At 38.1% G+C, this 22,748-nt stretch overlaps 1 protein-coding gene and 1 pseudogene across 3 annotated transcripts in view; one reads left to right on the top strand and one right to left on the bottom strand.

Annotated features, from left to right (window-relative positions):
* Positions 1-6,418, top strand: part of glrbb (glycine receptor, beta b) — a 107,506-nt gene extending 101,088 nt beyond the window's left edge. The window contains exons 8-10 of one of the 3 annotated variants that reach the window (XM_034182105.1): positions 389-541; positions 3,240-3,532; positions 5,807-6,418. In XM_034182105.1, the coding sequence (XP_034037996.1) occupies positions 389-541; positions 3,240-3,532; positions 5,807-6,103 (743 nt within the window). In that variant the 3' untranslated portion in view covers positions 6,104-6,418. Of the gene's footprint in view, positions 1-388; positions 542-1,696; positions 1,801-3,239; positions 3,533-5,806 lie in introns of those variants that run through there. The other 2 variants (XM_034182107.1, XM_034182106.1) reach the window with 2 other exon arrangements.
* Positions 1-22,748, bottom strand: part of LOC117519696 — a 366,295-nt pseudogene that overhangs the window by 103,299 nt on the left and 240,248 nt on the right.

Genomic DNA, 22,748 nt, shown 5'->3' with positions numbered 1-22,748 from the left:
CTCTCTCTCTGCTGTGTCTTCACCTGGCCAAGTCTGGAGTCTGCCCAGTCTTATTGGTTGATTATATTGAGTTTTGCGTGAATTAGTTGTGAGGAGAGCATCTAAGGAGGCTGCGTGATCTCCAGGAGATGCTGCTTTCGAGGAGTGGTTCTTAAACCTGGTCCTCAGGTATCACCTAACCTACACCTTTGGGTGTCTGAATGAGCAAATCAGTTTGTGGCAGAGCAGAGAGAGATGGAGCACGTGTAGGTGAGGTGGTACCTGTGGACCAGGTTTGACAACCACTATTTTAGAGGAATCACCCTGTGTGATACCTGCTTTTTATTTCATTTCAAGGTAAAGTGTATTTCTCAGTGTGTCATTTTGATATTTGTCCTTTCTAATACAGGTTACTACACCTGTGTTGAAGTGATCTTCACCCTCAGGCGACAGGTTGGCTTCTACATGATGGGTGTTTATGCTCCCACTCTGCTGATTGTCGTCCTGTCCTGGCTTTCCTTTTGGATCAATCCTGATGCCAGTGCTGCCAGGGTTCCTTTAGGTATAATTATTTTTTTTTACTCTGTTAAGACTTTTTTATTTTCTTGTACAGAAACATTCTATTCCAGGGTATTCAGCCAGACTGACAGCATGGCCTGAAAATCCAGTGAGGACATGTTTGAGCAAACCAAAAACTATCTCAATCATTTCCATGCATGGCAAATCATTGACGTGCCACTTGTCAGTTCCTTTATAACATCATAACTCATGTTGACACTATAAAGGATGGCATTATATACATATGCATTTTCATGCCATAAATGACAAATTCCTAAATGTAGCGACAAAGTTAATATATGACTTATATTAGTGTTTAATAATAACCACACATGTTCGTATCTATAATCAATTCTTTAAATTGATTAAAATATACTTAAATGTCACCCAAGGACATTAGTCATATAGCCAATGGAAGGATGATATATGACATCATGCTAATGTTTAATAGTATCCATAGGTGTATCTGTATGATTTTCTAAATATCCTCTATATAGTATCAGCACCGGGGCAAAATATGGCTTTTAACCAATTTCTCTCAAAATCAAATCACTTTGTGCCTGTTGACCCTGAAGTCATTTCATGAAGTTTTCATGAAAATGGATCAAAACTTTTTGAGTTATGCGTGTTTTTAGTCTACATATTAAAAAACTAATATGGAATAAACACTACTAATTAAATATGTGCAATTATTATTATTATTATTATTATTATTATTATAAAGATTTATACAGCATTTTGCCAAGAGCCCCTCACAAGGTGTTTTGGAAAGTAATGAGTAGCAATGAAAAGCAAATAGAAACAGCAAAATGTAATTTTCTCAACTATAAAACAGTTAAAGTAATAAGATGCAATTTAGTATTAAATAAAATAATTGGGTAATGAACTATATCACCAGAAATAGTAAGTAAATCTTTGGTGTTGTCACTCCAAAGACACCATGAACCATCATGTTCCTCCTGCAGTCATTCAGTTAAAGTCATGTGCTGGAATTTGTCTCCTCTTCCTTTATTGTCCACCATAATTCAGCCGCGTTGTGATGTCCGCCTCATTTCCTGTGTCACACCTTTGTCGATGCATGGCTGCATGGATGTAATAATCCATTGTTATCCCTCACCTGCTCTTACCCACTGATTCCTTTTCTCCACCTTCACTGCAGTTGTTTATCACCACTTTCATCCCATCATCACTCCACCAACCCCTTGTGGAAGCCTCCTCTGACTTCTGTCTAAATGGGTTCGCAGCAGGTCAATCCACCCCCAGGTGCAAAATGTGTCTTATTTGTTGCTGTGTTTTTATGTGAACAGGTGATCATGTGCACACACACAACTGTGAAAGTGCAGCTCGTTGTCTTTTTGTGTTTTGCTGAAAATTTGCGATTTGAAATCATTTCATGTTTTTTTTTTTTTTAAGGGTGTCACAAGGATCAGGTTTTAGGAGTTTCAGGAGCACCTGACTTGGTAGAGTTGAGTCCTTACTTACAGATCCTTGAGCAACAATTAAACCACAAATTTCTCAACCCAAACCAAAAAATGTGTAGAATGTGGATAAAGAATATGGAACAGACAGCAGTCAGTATACAGATTTGCTGTTTTTAAAGACATATTCTTGAATTTTTCATCATTTAGTTCCATGAATTTTTGGATAAATCAGATAATAATGATCTTTCAAGCAAAACACCAAACTGCTTTTGAAATAAGCAGCAGTAGTATATTGCTTTCTGGAATGATTTAAGACTTAAAGGACTAGTTCACTTTTGTACACCTCTGTGTTTTAATGTGTCTTCATTCATCACATTGAAATCTGATATACCCCCCCCCCCCCCCCCCCCCCCCCCCCCCCCCCACACACACACACACAAAGATGGCAGCCATTGATGATGGATAAGAAAAAATTCTTAACAGCTGGAATGCTGAAGATGAATATTGATTCACGTAGCTGCTTTTATTCAGTAACACTCTATATGACTCCATTCTGATGACCCAAAATTCATATTAATGCCAGGTGTACATGTGTAAATTTTTGCAGTTCAAGCCCTTTCCATATATTTAAAAACAAAAACATGACATTAACACCAGGTTTAAATGTGATGAGAATAAAATTATATCTGCATACAATCTGAAAGCATTAATACCATGGTTAAATGGGGCCTCAGATGCACCTGAGTTCATGATACATGTACACCTTGGTTGTGCAGTATACAAAGCATAATTGAATTGAAAACATCCATGAAATCAAATAACTGTAAATACTCATGGAAAAACAGAAGTCCCTAACTGCTTAATTGCTTCACCTCAGGGAGTTTTGGTGGCTGCTGCCCACTGATAGCTTTATACTGATTGGTCACTTCCACTCACTTTAATAGTAGTTGCACACATGGAATACTCTGTCTCAGAAGGAATGACATATGATACTGTTTGTTTGTTTGTTTTTTTATCATGTTGTGGCCACAACAATCCCATAATTAATTAGGTGACTTTATTCAACTCCTTTGCAGCCTGCACACTCATTTGTGCTCAGATTTCATGTTGTATAAAAACTATGTGCTTGGATTCTGCCTGCACCCCAAATGCAACTGCACTTTTCATATCACACCATGTGCCATAGAGTTTCAAGATAAAGCCCTTAATGTTAGAAACTGTAAGTGACTTTACCATGCACTTCCTTTCTTGCCTGATAACATGACTTTTGTCTTTCTGCAGGCATCCTCTCGGTGCTTTCTCTGTCCTCTGAGTGCACATCGTTGGCTTCGGAGCTGCCCAAAGTGTCCTACGTCAAGGCCATCGACATCTGGCTCATTGCTTGCCTGCTGTTTGGTTTTGCGTCATTGGTGGAGTACGCCGTGGTTCAGGTGATGCTCAACAGCCCGAAGTGCATCGAGGCAGAGAAGACCAAGATGGCTTCCAAGGAGAAAGCGGTGGGGAAATCTCCTGCTACACGGAACAACACGGTCAATGGGACTGGAGGGACGCCGCTTCATGTCAGCACCTTACATGTCAGTACTCATTTTTGATTTGTTCTGTTTGTGTGTGTGTGTGTGTGTGTTTGTCCTCTAAAATAAAATCACTTTGACAGGGTTATTACTGCTTGTGATCCCAATCCACATGCTTTGATTTTTAAATTCCAATTCAAAAAAGAAGAAATTCCTACTATTATTGCTGACTGCTCTTGAGTACGGACAAGTCTCACACTGAAAAAAGAACCAGCTTAACTGAATTGTTTCAGTTGGTAACACTAATTAGATTAACACATATGCTAATCTAAATTATTAACTTAATTTCAGATAATTTAATTGATTCAGGTGTTACCAATTGACACAATGCAGTTAAGTTGGTTCAAGTATTTTCTTTATTCAGAGCATGACACCAGTGCTTGTCCACCTGTGCCAAGCAATTGTACCCTGTACAGTCTATGACGTACACCAATAGTTATTACCAAACTTTCCCATAAAATGTCTGTGATCATTACCACACTTTTCCATAAAGAGAAAAGGTACCTCTTAACACCTCAAAATTGTCTTCTGTTGAAGTGCATGTCATGCTTTTCATTGGATTTATGATATAGATTTATGTTACAATGGCGAATCTGGAGGCTTGTGCTCAGAGAACGTTAGATTCCTGTCACTGCATGGTGTACCAACCTACTTTTTTCACACATATCGTACACATGTATAATAGTTATACTTTTTCCAGAGTGATGAGCAAAATGGTGTGGATCATTCTGTGCACTTCATGGAGGTGTGTCTGTCCCCGCACACAGCCACTGCACACCACTGTGCTCATGAATGCCCCCCCACCCCACCGCTCCAGTCAGTTTTCACCTTGCTACAATGAAATTGCTCGCCACTCACTTCAAAATTGAAAACAATCTGCATTGTATTTTAATTTTAGCTTCAATCATAGCCTAGCATCAAAATAACTGAACAGCCAAATCCACAGTCAAGCAGAATTGTTTTATTTCAGGATGCACAATGAAATAAAACATAAAGCCATCTGTAAAATTAAAGTAAATGCTGCATGGTATGAGTGGGTCCAATACGGCTCCGGTATGTTGAAGTGGAGCGAGACATGTTTTAGTTATGACTCTCCATTTTCTTCAAATACGCACATGCCCTGACCTTTGTTAAATATTGCCCCCTATCTCCACAAATGTAATTATTCACTTTTTGTGGATTTCGATGTGTCCCAACATCATGAACTTTTCAAACATGTTTGAAACTTTCCCAATTGCTCACCACAGATTACACCCATTTTCAGGCTTTGATTCGATATCCTTTTTTTTTTTTTTTTTAACACAATTGAGTTTTAAATATCAGTAATGATGAACTGGCTTTAAGAGTAAATTTTCAACAATTCCCATTTAATGAGTAATGAGATGCTAATGATGTGTTTTTCAAAGGGACTTTCATGAAATTATGTTGTCTTTGGAATTGATCATAATCATGACATAATAGCAATGTTTGTTTTATATGCTTGTTACATCAATGTTTATTGAAAAATTGTTGAATGTATGCTCCTCAATCCCAAAGGAACCACATCTTAAACACCAATGTTGAATTGTATGACTGTTTTAAGCAAAATAATCACTTCTGTAACTTTTGTTTTAAAAAGGTACACACACATCAGGTTTGCAGTATAGTTTAGGGGACTTTCAATTATATGTTCAAATTTAATTAATTTAACTGTAAATTTACTTGACGGGATTAAATTTCATTCTGGTTTAATGGGTTTTCTTGTTCTAATCAAAATAATGACTCTTTACTGAGGGTAATGACTTTGGTGTGTAAGTCTGATTAGATCTTGTTCACCCTGCAAATCTTCGTGGGTGGGGCTCATAAAACAGATTCTCATGTCATTAAAATGCCTCCTTTAACAATTTGTTTTGTATAAGCATCTTCTCTGCATCTCTAATATCAAAAAAATGTCATATAAATCTAAATTTAGCTCCATTTTTTTGTTCCACTTAAAATAATTTAGATTTATCACCGTGAATTCTGCCAAAACTTCAGGATAAATTAAAAATAATTGTAGTTCATCTGCAACTTCTAAAACACCTCTTTGTGCCAAATTGCATTCTGAAAAATGGTGGCTTTAGTGCACCAGACAAGTAATAATTCTTAAAAAGAAAGCACATGCTGTTGAGCTCAGAAGCACAAAAATGCATGGACAACCAGAGATAATAAGTCTTGTGGCTTCTTTTTATAATAACTGAATTTTAAATTGCAATGCTGTAAATGAGATTTGCCTCATGTGGTTTGTGTTCCGCTCAGGTCGCTGAGACGCGCTGTAAAAAGGTGTGCACCTCCAAGTCGGACCTGCGGACCAACGATTTCAGCATCGTGGGCTCGCTCCCACGGGACTTTGAGCTGTCGAACTTCGACTGCTATGGAAAGCCCATCGATACAGGCTGTGGTCTTGGCAAATCCCAGGCCAAGAACAACAAGAAACCGCCTCCTCCCAAACCGGTCATCCCCTCAGCTGCAAAAAGAATCGACCTGTACTCCCGAGCCCTCTTTCCTTTCTCCTTCCTCTTTTTCAATGTGATTTACTGGTCCATATACTTGTGATTATCTTCACATGATCTCTTATCATGAACCCTGCCCTCCCCTCACATAAAGTATTGATTAATCACAGTAACGTTCAAGATGTTCCGTACAAAATAATTGCTATGATAAAAGCAGAAATACTGTGTATTATTGTTATTATTATTATTGTTATTATTATTGTATTTATCTTTTCAAATACCTAACAATCATTTGTGTTGTCCAAGTGTGAAAAAATTACTATAACTTTACTTACTTAAAATGAATATACAGTATCTTGCACTGAAATGATTTATTTATTGATAATGGTACTTGAGAGGCCGACACCGGATTAAATTATGTGGAAGAAAGAGCATAAACCACACATATGTGTAAAAGAGCAATTGTAAATAGCTATTTATTTGTTTTGTCCTTTGCTGACAGTCTGCTTGCCTGCAAGATTTAAGTGTTAAAGTGATGCAATATATATATATATATATATATATATATATATATATATATATATATTCATGAAGTAAGTCCTCAAAATCAAACAGTTCTGTCATGCTGCATGCTGACAATATCACAGTTTAAGCTAAATTTAGGCATCAAATGCCTCCAATGAGTAGGCACCCATATATGAACTTCCAGGGTGTTGCTCTGTAAAACACACTCACTGTCTTATTCCCGTGTGATGTTTGGGAGATAGAAAAAAGGAAAAAGATTCTTTACCCTCTTACACTCTTCCCAAATCGTGTCAAATATGTACTCGCTACACTGTTCATTTAACACTACAAAATTTACAGTGTAGACTTGGAGCACTGTTTGTAAAATCACAGGTGTATTTTTTTTATTATTATTATTTTTTTTTTTTTTACTGTTTTGTCTCTTATTCAGCACAATTTTCTTAGATTTTTTTTTATGTGGCATAATTTTTTTTAGATTGAAATATAAATTAAACATAAATGTAAATATAAATGTTAAATCTCATAGTTAAATCTAAATATATTTATTAAATTTAACTGTCTTTGAAACAAAAATGTTAATTGTACAATGTGAAAAACAGGAAAAGCAAATTTTCATGTAAAATGTTCAGAAAAGTATGTAAATTACCCACAGTTCCTGTGACTTCTTTCCATTAAAAAAGGTGGTGACCGCTGACTTACATTGTCGCTGTCTGTGAGAAATATGTTTTTTTAATGCTAGCTATGAGATCTGTTCCTTTTGTAAAGTTCCTTTGCTTACAAATACTGATGTGGAATGTTTTGCAGTTGATGTTTCTGTAGCTGTTCCAGTGCCCTGCAGTGTAGCACAAGCACTGACAATAACTATCCACTTGATTAAGTTCCCAGTGACCATGGCAATGTCCCTCACGTGTCACCACCTCTTTTTATGCACAGGGGGGTGAGGGTAATTTCCATATTTTTCTGAACACTTAACTTGAACATTTATATTTAGTATTTAGATTTAAGAATATATTGACATTTATTTATATATTTAACATTTATATTTAAGAACTATATTCACAGGTATTAAATATATGTATTCCTAACATTTATATGTAATACATATATTTCTATTTAACAATTATTTTATTTCTATTTAACATTTAATTTCTATTTAAAACCCTGAAAAGTGTGCTACGTAAAAAAAAAAAAATGTTTAAATTAACACCTCTGATTTTACAAATGGCACCACATATGTTGAGACCTAAAACTAGTAATATTGTAGGATGCATCACCTCACTTTCTGTGATGTGTTTGTGTCATCAAACCTTCAAACCCATTCTACATCTTTACAGATATACAGCCCGGAAGCTCACAGTCTACAACTGTCAAAATGATATGTGATGGTCTTTTTTGCACATGAATGTACAGTAGTGTTCAGAATAATAGTAGTGCTATGTGACTAAAAAGATTAATCCAGGTTTTGAGTATATTTCTTATTGTTACATGGGAAACAAGGTACCAGTAGATTCAGTAGATTCTCACAAATCCAACAAGACCAAGCATTCATGATATGCACACTCTTAAGGCTATGAAATTGGGCTATTAGTAAAACAAAAAAGTAGAAAAGGGGGTGTTCACAATAATAGTAGTGTGGCATTCAGTCAGTGAGTTCGTCAATTTTGTGGAACAAACAGGTGTGAATCAGGTGTCCCCTATTTAAGGATGAAGCCAGCACCTATTGAACATGCTTTTCTCTTTGACAGCCTGAGGAAAATGGGACATTCAAGGCATTGTTCAGAAGAACAGCGTAGTTTGATTAAAAAGTTGATTGGAGAGGGGAAAACTTATACGCAGGTGCAAAAAATTTTAGGCTGTTCATCTACAATGATCTCCAATGCTTTAAAATGGACAAAAAAAACCAGAGACGCGTGGAAGAAAATGGAAAACAACCACCAAAATGGATAGAAGAATAACCAGAATGGCAAAGGCTCACCCACTGATCAGCTCCAGGATGATCAAAGACAGTCTGGAGTTACCTGTAAGTGCTGTGACATTTAGAAAATGCCTGTGTGAAGCTAATTTATTTGCAAGAATTCCCCACAAAGTCCCTCTGTTAAATAAAAGACATGTGCTGAAGAGGTTACAATTTGCCAACAACTGGCCTAAAGAGAAATGGAAGAATATTTTGTGGACTGATGAGAGTAAAATTGTTCCTTTTGGGTCCAAGGGCCGCAGACAGTTTGTGAGACGACCCCCAAACTCTGAATTCAAGCCACAGTTCACAGTGAAGACAGTGAAGCATGGTGGTGCAAGCATCATGATATGGGCATGTTTCTCCTACTATGGTGTTGGGCCTATATATCGCATACCAGGTATCATGGATCAGTTTGGATATGTCAAAATACTTGAAGAGGTCATGTTGCCTTATGCTGAAGAGGACATGCCCTTGAAATGGGTGTTTCAACAAGACGATGACCTCAAGCACACTAGTAAATGAGCAAAATCTTGGTTCCAAACCAACCAAAATTAATGTTTTAGAGTGGCCTGCCCAATCCCCGGACCTAAATCCAATTGAGAACTTGTGTGGAGACATCAACAAAGCTGCTTCTGAAGCAAAACCAAGAAATGCAGCACATTGCAATGTGTACAAAAGCAACAGTATCGCACCCGTATTAAACTTTAGCATAGCTGTGGTGCTTTAGGAAATCCTCCCGGTGATGTTACGGCATGTACGACAACATCAGGGCTCCATGGAATTGTAAGGGTAAATGTGTGATAAAATGTTGCAAGGGGAAATTATTTTTGGAAAAGTCAGCCACAGTTAAAACAAGACTGTGGTACAGTGGTGGAATCCTAGTTCACCATGGACCCCATCCAAGACCCTCTAAGGTTTTCCAAGAAAAGGACAATGCTTCAAGCCTTGAGCTTCTGGGATGCACATCCGTGAATGTGACAATGGAGGTGAATGCTGCATTCACATGTTGCCTGAAAAAAATCTGTCATAACAGTTGTTGTAGCAGAATTATTGTTGCCAGCTGTAGCAGATGGTAAATGTTGATACATTGTCATTTTTCTGTGTTAAAAAATGGACAATTTGTTAAATTGAAAGATACAGAGTATTTGTATTTTGCACAATGGTATAGTATAATAAGATGCTGTGGCTTAGATGGATGCTCAGAAAGTCAACTTTTTCTGAGGCTGATGCTTCATTTCTTGAAAATAACACAAACAATTCCAATTTACCTGATGTAAAACTGATTGTGTCTGCAAAAAAAAAAAAAAAAAAAGCAGTATCTGTGGCTGATCATTAAAGGTATATAGTAATCTTGTTTGAAGCTACATGTCTAACATGGTGGCGTTTACCATCTTGGTGCACGGGTGCTGCATTCACAGCAGTCGATGGCGGAATTTTCCATCATCCTCTCTTCTGGTTTACCATCAGCTACACGCTACCCGCATGTGAATGCAGCATAATATCTGTTTTTAAGCCACATCTTGACTTGTTATTATGCTTAAGAGGAGCATAATATAACTCTTTTATCAAACTTTATTTGAGCTTACAAAGTATAACTTTGCAATTAACTATGCATGTATAAAAATATATAAGTATACGAAGATGACTTTGATCATATTTTATTCTTGCAAAATGCTCTTGAGAGGAAAAGCGGATATGCAAAACACTGTTCCTGTCCAGATGGTCATGTGACACTGCCACTGTAACTGTAATGTCTGATTGCTCCCCACCTGTGTAGCGTGTGTTACGGTTTGCTATTCAGCCGGCCACGTGTTTTGTGTAATTTACAAATAAAAGTGAAATAAATTTAAGACTTTTCACCACATAAAATTCTCAGCTTCTTTTTGTTAGTTTTTTGTTTTTTCGCCAATATTTAGTGGAAAGGCCATTTTGGTGTTTCAGGGGTTTTTTTGTGTGTGTTTGTTAATTTGCACTTGACACTGCAGCTCATTCACATGCACATCATGGAGGAAACAAAAAACATTCTTTGTCTGTTTTCATCTCCCATCACAACACAACAACACAGCTGCTTCCCGCACAGTTTGACCTCTCCTTATCTATCAAACCGGCCATCTATAATTCATCAAAACCTGTTTGGGGAGGTTGCGAGACTATTCACATTAAATCTGTTTTCTGGTTAATGAAGCAAGATGGATTCCTACCCTGCACCATACCGACAGGGACATATTAATGAAGGTTTGAGGCAAATTGGCTCTGGATTGCTCATGGAAAATGCAGCAATGTTGTTTTTGCCCCAAATGTGAAAACAAGACTTCTTTTGATGGCGCTCAGAGAGCTTCAGAAGAAGAATTCAGTCTGTGAGATCACATGTAGGAAGCTTTACATGTGTATTAATCAGCATTTCACTGCTTTACAGCAAATGCATTGATTTCCAATTAATACTGATTGGAAGTGATTCAGGTCTGTCTGAATCTTAAATGAGTTGGATTCTGCATTGCAGTGCCCTCCAATGGCCAAACCTATATTTGTTAATTTAATGAGGAGATAAAATGCTTGATAGGGAAGCAAAAAGTGCATATGTAGAAAATTGCACACTGCAATGCACATGCATTTCAATATTTATTTATTTAAAGTACATAATTATCAGGCATTTTTCAGAGGGACTCGTATGTGGAAACCCAGCGGGAGACCTGTGTTCATTATTATTAATTAATGTGGTTGTAGCTTTATTTTCTTAAAATTTGTAGCATTTTGCTGTTTTGAATGCAGCCTGTTTTCTCCATTAAATGATTAGTTGAATTAATATTAAGAATCTTACTGTGTTCCAAAATACCGTGCATCCAGAAAGTATTCACAGCGCTTCACTTTTTCCACATTTTGTTATCTTATAGCCTCATTCCTAAATGGAGTCAATTCAATTTTTTCCTCAAAATTCTACTCAGAACACCCCATCATGACAATATGCGAAAGTTTTTTTGTTTTTTTTTAACAAATGTATTAAATATACAATCTAAGAAATCACGTGTACATAAGTATTCACACCCTTTGCTCAATACTTTGTTGATGCACCGTTGGCAGCAATTACAGCCTCAAGTCTTTTTATGATGCACAAGCTTCTATGCAGTGCAATATTCAGATACACATTTTATAAGCAGGTTCACAACACATGTATATTGTGCATGTACACACAGCAAAACATTTCATAACAATAAAACAAATAAAACTCAGCATGAGTGTAAAAATGCAAAACTTCACGTCAGGGAGCTTTGGTGGCTTCTCTCCCCTCATGCATGAGATGCAATGGCTCAGTCACACAGATCTGTTGACTCTCCATTTCTCTATTGAGTCTGCGATCTGAGAAGCAGTATGTTAGTTGCTGGGTGCAAAACAGTGATAAATTAATAAGGTCATATTTTTATCATATTTTTGCCTACCAGATGCAGAACTGTTTGATCTCGATCATTTAATATTTGCCAAACAAATACGTACTGAACAAAACTCAGATGAATAGTATCACACACATTGTCAGAAGGAGGAGAAGGAGCCTTTATAGGCTTTGGATCAGAACCCTGAAAATGGATGGTAAAATCTACCACCTATAATTTCCTAGGTGTATATCCCGAGTTAATATTTATGTATGACAGCCATCCTACAGTGGCAGGTAAAGCCAGGTCAGGGTCAATGAAGGATTATACAGGAGACATTTAAAAATACTCCAATCATACTGTGATGTATACCACATTATTTGTCTGATCACAAAGTTCCCAAAAAGATATAGTTTGGACTATCTATGACTGAATGTTATGGAGTTATGTGATTAAAAATAGTAAAAAATGGTGGCAAATGTCAATTTCAGTTTAGTACAAGGACAAAAAGTTGAAGTGACTCCAATTATGGTTAATAGTGATGAAAGTTATTGGTTGAGTTAACAAGGTTCTTAAAAGGAATAATTTGCACCATCTGTCATGTTTAGTTATCATGGGTACCTTGTATAATACCTCATGGAATATCTGAAGGACGTTGATGATTTTTGACCATTACTTTGGAGACTAAGCATTCAACACAGTCAAAACTATACCGTTTACTATTTCTGCTGTTTTTATCTGACAACACATAACTTTCAGTCATAGAAATAATCTAGGTAAAACTAAGTATATCATATTTGGGAATAAGACCAGAAATTTATTATTACATGATATCGAAATTGTAACTTATACAAAATTTCTTGGTGTTTTTAATTGATGATAAATTAAGCTGGAAAACACATATTAATTATGTTAAATCTAAAATGTTAATGTCCATTGCAATTTTGCACAAAGCACAAGACTTCCTCTCCCAACATTCATGAACCATTTTATATCATTTATTACTTGTTCCATATATGACATATTGTGTTGAGGTTTGGGGAAACACACATAGAACTACTACGAATCCAGTATTTTTGTTGCAAAGGAAGCTATGAGAATTAACAGTAACAAACCATATCGTGAGCCAACAAATTCATTATTTGCCTGTTTACAAATTTTTTAATTCTGGGATTTTGTTGATTACATCACAATATGTAGAAAGTTAAAAATAAGCTTTTGCCTCTACATGTCCAGGATCTGTTTAAAATGAGGGACTCCAGTTACACTTTGAGAGGAACATTATTATTTGAGAAATTAAAGATCCGAACTACTGTTAAAAGTCATTGTGTTTCCATTAAAATTGTTAACATTTGGAATAACTGTCCGAATAAAATTAAATTACTTTGTACCTTAGTCGGCTTTAAAAGGTTTTACAAAAATAATAAAATTACTCATTATAGTTTTAAGAATTAGGTTTACTGATTTTGTTAATGTGCTTGAGATTTTGCACTATTGCTTGTTTGGTTGTGCTTTAAAATTTTAGTACATTGATTAAGTTATACGCATATTGTTTGTGCACATTTCTTTGGTATTTATCAGGGTTGGCTGGTAAAGCAGGCTGGACACACATGCAGGATGCAGGTACACAGCTCAGTGGAGTTAAAGCGTTAACTTGGTTCATTAGCAGGGGTCAGTACACAGATAGGCAGTCCAAAAGAAGCAACAGTAACAAAATCATCAGGCTTAGGTGTTTCGAAGTACATGGGCAGGTCAGCAAAAACACAATGAAGCAATCAAGGCAAGGCCAAAAAACACAAGGAACTGAGCTGGAAAGAGGCACAAGGCACATCGATCTGGCGAGGGACAAAGGCAAACAGTGAGGCTTATAAAGGTCCCAGGTGATTAACTGCAAATCAAGAACAGGTGTGTGGAGAAGCTCCCAGAACCAGGGTGTGGCCAGACAGAGAGAAACGCCCACCACCAAGAGCCAAGCGACAAAAAAGAAAGAGCAGGACAGAGAGAAGCCAAGCAGAAAGACAGAGCAAGAGAAAGACAGATCACAAAGGCAAACCAAACCAGACAGTAAAAAACAACACAACCTAAACAGATCTGAAACCTGACATTATTGTTGTTATGAGTATATATATTTATATATGTATACATTATGTATTTTTTATGGTATAAGGGGAGGGTATTTATAAGCTTCACTTCTGCCTTCACCCTTTCAGCCACACGGGTATACTGTTTTAAGTTGTTCTTTTTATGAGTTTTCGTTGTTGTTCATCTGTGTGCTGAATAAATAAATTCATTCATTAATTCAGATGGAGGTCAACTAGATTGTAGAAAATCCTGTCAGATCTGTCAGATCTGTTCTTAGCGCAGGATCATGTAAAATTTTTAGTACCAGACAGATGTATGTCAAATATCATGGTGGGTTAGCGGTTAGCAATGTTGCCTTACAGCAAGAAGGTCATGTGATTGATTCCCACCTGTGGCCTTTCTGTGTGTTTTCATGTTCTCCCCGTGTTTACATGGGTTCCCTCTGGGTGCGCCGACTTCGTCCCACATCCAAAGACATGCAGGTTAGGTGGATTGGAAACTTTAAATTGTCTGTAGGTGTGAATGTGTTTGTTTGTCTATACAAGGGCTGTCCATAAAGTATAGGTCCTTTTAATTTTTTTCAAAAACTATATGGATTTCATTCATATGTTTTTACGTCAGACATGCTTGAACCCTCGTGCGCATGCGTGAGTTTTTCCACGCCTGTCGGTGACGTCATTCGCCTGTGAGCACTCCTTGTGGGAGGAGTCGTCCAGCCCCTCGTCGGAATTCCTTTGTCTGAGAAGTTGCTGAGAGACTGGCGCTTTGTTTGATCAAAATTTTTTCTAAACCTGTGAGACACATCGAAGTGGACATGGTTCGAAAAATTAAGCTGGTTTTCAGTGAAAATTTTAACGGCTGATGAGAGATTTTGAGGTGACACTGTTGCTTTAAGGACTTCCCACAGTGCGAGACGTCGCGCAGCGCTCTCAGGCGGCGTCATCAGCCTGTTTCAAGCTGAAAACCTCCACATTTCAGGCTCTATTGATCCAGGACGTTGTGAGAGAACAGAGAAGTTTCAGAAGAAGTCGGTTTCAGCATTTTATCCGGATATTCCACTGTTAAAGGAGATTTTTTTAATGAAAGACGTGCGGACGGGTCCGCGCGTCGGGACGCAGCCACCGCGACGCTCCGCCACAGGAAAAACACCTCTGCTGGAAGCCTTAAGGACAAGTTGGAACATCTCCAGCTGTTAAACAATTTCTCATATACTCACTCCACTGAAAGCCATCAAAAGCCGCCTGGATTTTACAAATGGTTATCAACACGGAGGTGTTTTTCCTGTGCCGCCGCACCGCGTCGGCTGCGTCCCGAAAAACCAGCTGAAAACCAGCTTAATTTTTCGAACCATGTCCACTTCGATGTGTCTCACAGGTTTAGAAAAAATTTTGATCAAACAAAGTGCCAGTCTCTCAGCAACTTCTCAGACAAAGGAATTCCGACGAGGGGCTGGACGACTCCTCCCACAAGGAGTGCTCACAGGCGAATGACGTCACCGACAGGCGTGGAAAAACTCACGCATGCGCACGAGGGTTCAAGCATGTCTGACGTAAAAACATATGAATGAAATCCATATAGTTTTTGAAAAAAATAAAAAGGACCTATACTTTATGGACAGACCTCGTATGTGGCCCTGTGACAGACTGGCGTCCTGTCCAGGGTGTACCCCGCCTCATGTCCATTGACTGCTGGGACAGGCTCCAACCCCCCGTGACCCTTAATTGGAGTAAGCGGTTGAAGATGAGTGAGTGAGTGAGTGAGTGAGTGAGTGAGTGAGTGAGTGAGTGAGTGAGTGAGTAAGTGTATGGCTTCAACTGATCTGCAAAGTATTCTTGCAAAATATTCTGCAATCCAGAGGTGGAGGCATCTGATCCTGGAGGTGAACTAATCAGTACTGACATCTGACCTTGTGTCAAATGTTCCTGCCAGTCAGAAGAATTTTATTGGTTACAGACGCCACATGTTAAGCTGCATGTCTCAGTAGAAAATAATGAAGACACGCACATCCAAATCATTCTATTTCCATCAGTGTAAAATAATAACATATTAAGGATTACAGTTCAATTCCTGATTGATGCAGCCTGTGTGTCAAGTGTCCAGCAAAAAGCCGAACATCAAACTGCTCATAATATGCTGGCGAGAGTTTTCATGGATGCTTCTTACACTGATGCAAGAGAAATGTGATCATTTATTCTGAAAATGCATAAAATTATATGTGCAACTTAAGTCGACCCAAAATGGAATCACTTTCCATGAGTGCAACTGACTTTACAAATAACTGCAGAAATATACCACATAGATGACATTTACCTTTTGATTTTATTGGTGATTTTTTTTTTTTTTTAAGAATTATCAGCTGATGGATCATCAGCATTACAGACAATATAAATAACTGAATTAAAATCACCGGAACAGCAAAACAGCTCAATGTGAGTGTGTTAATGGAACGCTGTGCTCCCACTCCCCCAGCACCCGAGTACCACCTCAGCACGGTAACCTATATCACACAGAGTGCCTTCTAATCCAACATGACCGCTCACTGAGCACCCACAGGAGACACTATCACAACCACCGCAACACAAAGGCACCGTTAGTGCAGGAACTGTCAGGCTCACTGTCAGAACATCAAAGTTTTTAATATCAGCGCCACATTTTCTCCACATCATATCACCCAAGAAGGTGTCAGAATGTACTGAAGGATTATCTTGCAAAAATAAGAATTAAAACTTTAACAATAAACAATAAATAAAAAATCAATCCCACTCTGTCCAATCGTTATGTCATATGTAAATCCTGTGAAGAGTTAAATAGTCTCAGTGTGTTATTATACCTATTTTAAACTATTTGATTTACATGCTTAGACATCATGCAGTTAAATGTACAACTTCAAATCACAGGAAGTTGGGATGATATGGAAAATGCAAATTAAGGGAATAAAAGTTCAATGATCCTTTACTTGACTTCTATTTCATTGCATATAGTTCGAACCCAATATACATGTCATGTTTTGTGTGGTCAGCTTCATTTCATTATCTCTGCCAAGGAAGGTGGAGGAGGTTATGTTTTTCTCCTGTTCATTTGCCTGTTTGTCTGTTTGTGAACAGCCTGAAGCCCAAAATTCTTCATATATGATGATGAAATGTTTAGCGAAGATTCATATCCTGATAGGCAATAACTAATTCAACTTTCAAGGCCACAGGTCAAAGGCCAAAGTCAGGAGAAATCTTGGAAAAATCCCTATCTTTAACATTGATTGAATTTTCAAAAATTCATAACTCTGTCACAAAAGTTCACATTTCTTTCATATTTGACAGCATTATGTAGGACGGTATCATTTAGCGATGGAACAACATTTGATCCAGATCTGGTCCAGATTACAGATTTTTTTTGGCCATTCACTATCACCTGACAGTTTGCTCTCAATCTGATCCAGATTGCGGATTTTGTGGACATTTGAATTTAATATTGAAAAGCCCATTTAGTGTACATTTTGCATTATACCGAACATTGAGTGAGGCTGCCATGGTCAAATGTGCCATGCCATCTGTCTCATGTGCCACGAGGACCCAATCATGATGACATCACTCCATGTCAGATCGTGGAATGTCACTTCCTGTGTGCTTCTGTGCCAGGTCAGCGTCTGCCCCTTCCACCTTAACTAGAACGGAAGGTCACATGATGTGATCTAAAATAGTGTTGGGGAACAATTGATTCAGTCGCAGCAAAAAAAAAAAAAAAAAAAGATTTGGTCACAGAACGTTACTTCCGGTTTGTTTCCTTGTCAGATCAGCGTCCACTTCATCCACCTTAAGGACCCTATAGAACCGACGGTCACATGAGGGGATCTAAAATAGCATTGCGCAACAATTGAATCAGTTGCAGCAAAAAAAAAAAACAACACAAAACAGATGTGGTCACAGAACATTACTTCCAGTTTGCTTCCGCATCAGAACAGTGTCTGCTTCATCCACCTTAAGGACCCCTAGAACCGACAATCACATGATGTGATCTAAAATAGCATTGGGAAACAACTGATGCGGTTACGTCAAAAAAAAAAAAAAAAAAAGCTTAAAATTGTGGGGGTCAAGAGGGCCCTGGTTATGGGGGGTGTCTGGGGCAGCAGAAGCTGAAGGTTTTAGCCATGCTAATGCTCCCCAGAACCATTTTACTGAACAAAGTCTGAAGGACCAAAATGACATGGTGAGATTTTGAGGAGCTTCGCTCATTAATGTCAGTGACATAAACATATTATTTACTGTTGTAAATTACATCGATCATTAAACAAATGTATCAATCTTGAGATTACAGAAGTTTATGCAGCAATGATATTTTCATGAACACCTTTAATAAACCCATATGTACATACTATTAAAGCATATAATAGTTTATCATTATCAAATCGTGTCAGTCTATTTAAAGTACCTTCATCTCAAGACCTTCATACACCCAAGCCATGGTGTATGATCACATACAATTGACACAATATATTTATCAACCAATTTCAATATTCGGTCCAAGGCTTTGCCTTAGTTATATTATCTCAATCAAAAGTGCCCCAATCACTCACATTTGTGACAAATGAGGTGCAAACTGGTACTCTCAATGAATAGACTAAGTTTAATCTGCATCTGATCTGTATTGAGGATTTAGCGGATATTTGATTTTAATATTGAAAAGCCCTTTTGATCTATATTTTGTATTATATTGTAGCTTATGAAAAGCCACTTCTAACAGGACTTTTACCTTAAAATTTTTTTTCAAGGTAAAAATTTGTGGAATTGGAAGCTAGTGTTGGCGGAGGTTTGCACTGTACGAGCATGGTGCTATTTTTTTTTTTTTTTTTTTTTTTGGCATTTTTCATATTGTCCTAACTTTGTCTAGTTTGTGGACGTACTTTTTTTTATTTTGCTGGTTAACATTTACTGGAAATATTTTAAGATACTCATATTTGTGTGCCTTATTTCTATTGACACATAAAAACACAATCCATAATGCATTTATCTTTTAATTCAAGAATTGCTTTTTTAAAGGCTTCCATTTTTAAAATAAATCTTCTGCAGTGCTATTTAACCTTTGCAGAAGAGCCTGATTGTGCTTCCATTCATCACAACCAAACTTTGCGTTTTTAAATTATTAGTGTAGAAACACTTCACTAATCCAAGGGTGTTTGAAACGTTGAATGTAAAACTTCCTTGCAGATTGAATGCTGCTGGCACAAAGCCTGACTCTCAGCCGGCAATTTGACCTTGGATCTGATCCCTGCAGCTTCATCCCCTAAAACCATTTTGATGGCAATATGTGCTTATCTAAGCAACTTGTGCATCTCCAAGGCCTTGTTATGTATTCAAATCACCTCTTTACTGATCAAACAGCCCCACTTCGCACCAGCAGCTGCGGCATATCACAAATACACTCCTTAGCTCTGCACATCTCACAACTTCATGCTTTCTGTGGCCCCATTAATATGCATTGGAGATGTCAGTCCTTCTTGTGTTGGTCAAGAGGTGACTTTAGCTGGAACTGTGAATATCTTTATGATCAAAGCATCACTGGCAAAATGTTGTATTGTTTGAGCACAAAGAACGTGCTGTGATGAATACATTATTCCCCCTATTTGGGCGCAGTTATGCTCAAATTAAAGCTGATGGCAGGCACCGTAAGTTCATACTCACTATTTGTCTTCAAATTTAATATCCTGTGATAAACAACAGATTGGGAGTGTGCAATGGTGCCACATGGTGCCACCCACAGGTCCTGGATGGCAACCACCAAGGCAGACGTTCAGTCCATCTCCACATCTCAAACGTACTTTGTTGGCCTTCTCCAGCTGTTGCATTCCTCAACTCTGAGACACCTACCTAATGGATTATGCCAAAAGAAATGTGCCACATGACCAAAATGTCAAAGCTGATGCTCCCTCACAATGCAAGTGATACTCCTCGTATTAGTCTATGCAGTTAACCGTCAGTTTGACACAAAGTCATTCCATCAGTACCCAAGGATCCTCTGAAGAATCCTAGTACCAAAAGGCATCAACTTCTTGCCTTGATAACTGGTCAGCATTGAGATTGAGATGGTTTCGACATGTGCAGAGGAGGGACCCAGGGTATATAGGGAGAAGGATGCTGAGGATGGAGCCACCAGGCAGGAGGAGAAGAGAGAGGCCAAAGAGAAGGTTTATGGATGTGATGAGGGGGGATATGCAGGTGGTTGGCATGACAGAAGAAGATACAGAGGACAGGGTGAGATGGAAACAACTGATCTGCTGTGGTGACTCCTAATGGGAGTAGCCAAAAGAAGAAGAAGAAGAAGAAGACTTTAAGACAGGAAGCATCAGGACCGTAAAGATTTGGATTACCATTCTGCAGATATGAATATCACCAAACTCCTCTGTCCAGTGACATCATAACTCCATAAGCTCTTTCCAGGTGGCACTTAATCACAAAGGCCAGTGTCTCAGGGACAAGAATGTCACTGTCAAGATAAGTGATTTTCAACATTTTCATCACAACACTTCCGATGGCTGAGTCCAGGAAGCCACTGTAAGCCTGCATCACAGTGTTACACTGGTAAGACAGCTAAAATTACCAAAAAAAAGTAAATGTCAAAATGTATATATGGACCTACAGTAACTGTAACTAACAGCCCTCAGAGAGTGGGCCATGACTACCTCAAATGATAGAGTAAAACAGTCTGATTTATTAAAATCAAAATATTTAAGACAACAGATCATCAAAGAATTTATTTCAAATGAGCATATTGTAATTTGTCCAAGAAAATTAGGGCAATCGATCAGCTTATGCCAACAACCAGTTGTGTCAACACAATAATTTATAACAGAAAGGAACTCATTGTTTCTGCGTAATGTAAATGTCAGTGGATGTGCTTGTGAATCACTCATATATGGATGTGTTCCTAAATGTGAAATACCGGCAACTACAGCTAGTGTGTGCATGTTGAATTGACCTCAACGCTGAAGTGTGGCTCATTCTCAGCCTGCTGTTAGAATCACTTATTAAATACGCCCGTCTTTTAATCACACATGATTGGATGAAATAAAACTTAAGGGGTTAATTATTTTACAAAATGTCAATGAATTCCTGTTTTTAGCTTTTTTTCCCCAGGAGGCTCAAATGGTTTCACTTGCAAAATAGTTGAGCAGAAAACAATTTTGCACATGAATCATGCAAAATGTGATACAAGAACCAAAATTGGCATCGTGGTCCAAAATCTTCCCGATTGTCCATTTGAGAATCCAAGGTGGTGGTTATTTTACAAGCTGGCTGCAACATTCCTCTGCCATTTTTTTCTCATAGAAATACATGCATTTGGTAGATTATGCAAGACTACTGACTTTGTACCTTAATATAGGAGCTCAGTTGATCTGCACTGACCAACAGATGGATAGTTACAACAAACACAATCACTATGGACAACTACATTTCATCACCTCCATAATATTGTGCACATTATTCCAGGACAATTGTCACTATTTAAGCAGTTTCTTTTTAATGGAGTACATAACTATTTGCTTTGTGTGATCATTCTAGTATGTTTTAGAGAGCAAACTACTGCACGATTATTTGGTTTTGTATCTTTCCTATGCTCTGTCTGATTGACAGTATTGCTGCCATCCAGCATAATTTATTCAAGTGCTAAATACTACAAGTGCTGATGTGTTCATTGAAAGTTTTCATTGTTTGATGAGGTGTGTTGTCTTTATTTTATTTAAAGTGTCAATTTGCACCATTATCATCTTTGCAAGGCATAAGGGTCCCTTCACACATAGTACAAATGTGGTCAAATTGCGCATGAAGTGTGCATAAAGCAGAAATCGTATGCAATATGTGTAAATTCATGGCTGCCTCCAATGCCCCATACACCTGTTGCTACAAATATCTGCGCCCACCAGCGGCTGAAAGACAGAGTGTGCACTGTGAGAGCCCATTCGATCCTTCTCGCGGCAGGTGTCGGCCAAATTCCAGGTGACACACACAAACATCAAAAACTGCTCCTTTGGCACTTAGAAAATGTGCGGCCATTCACACTGTCATCACGAAAACAGTCAGCAGATGATCACTGTCGATCTGGATGCTAAAGTTGTCTAAGTGCCCCCACGAGTGTGGCGTGAAAGCAACACACATGTGGTGCATACATCTCACACTTGTGCACATTGCGTGTGTGCACACTTACATAAAATGCTGATATGTATGTACAGATCTGATCACATGGGGGCCGGACAGTGAGTTCTGAGCACACATAACACGGGGAGGGGCCTGTCAGCTGATTGCAGCACACTGACAACTGGATGACGGCTCAGTGCACACATTGCAAACACAGAAACCACACCAGGAGAGTGATATAAATAATTACAACAAAACCTGCATACACAATTACATAACAAATAACAAAAATGAATGAACACATAACACAGAGACACGCTGGTCTGGGCACTGAATGGATGGGGGGGTGGCGTGTCTGCTCACAGCGGCTGCTGTTGTGATCATTCCTCCATGAGGTGCATGTCTCTACCTGCTGTCCTCACGTGGAAATACATAAAAACATATATTGCTTTTGTGACAGCCTGGAGAGGACCCACATTGACAGGCTGTTCCAGCTGGAATGGACCATCAGTTGATGTGGACACGCAGCAAGCGATCTGAATGTCACATCTGTCTGATAGGACACACATGTCCTGTGAGTGGCGCACCGCTGATACGCCACTTTCAGTCACGTGTCAGCAGAAATACACAGTAACAAATGCCATTTGGTCAATTATCACTGCGTTTTTTCTCTCTTTTTAAAAAAAAAATATGTTC

The sequence above is a fragment of the Thalassophryne amazonica genome, chromosome 11 (genome assembly GCF_902500255.1).
Source record: "Thalassophryne amazonica chromosome 11, fThaAma1.1, whole genome shotgun sequence".
Lineage (NCBI taxonomy): Eukaryota > Metazoa > Chordata > Actinopteri > Batrachoidiformes > Batrachoididae > Thalassophryne > Thalassophryne amazonica.
Note: the sequence above shows the minus strand (reverse complement) of the source record. Positions and strands in the feature narration are given on the sequence as shown.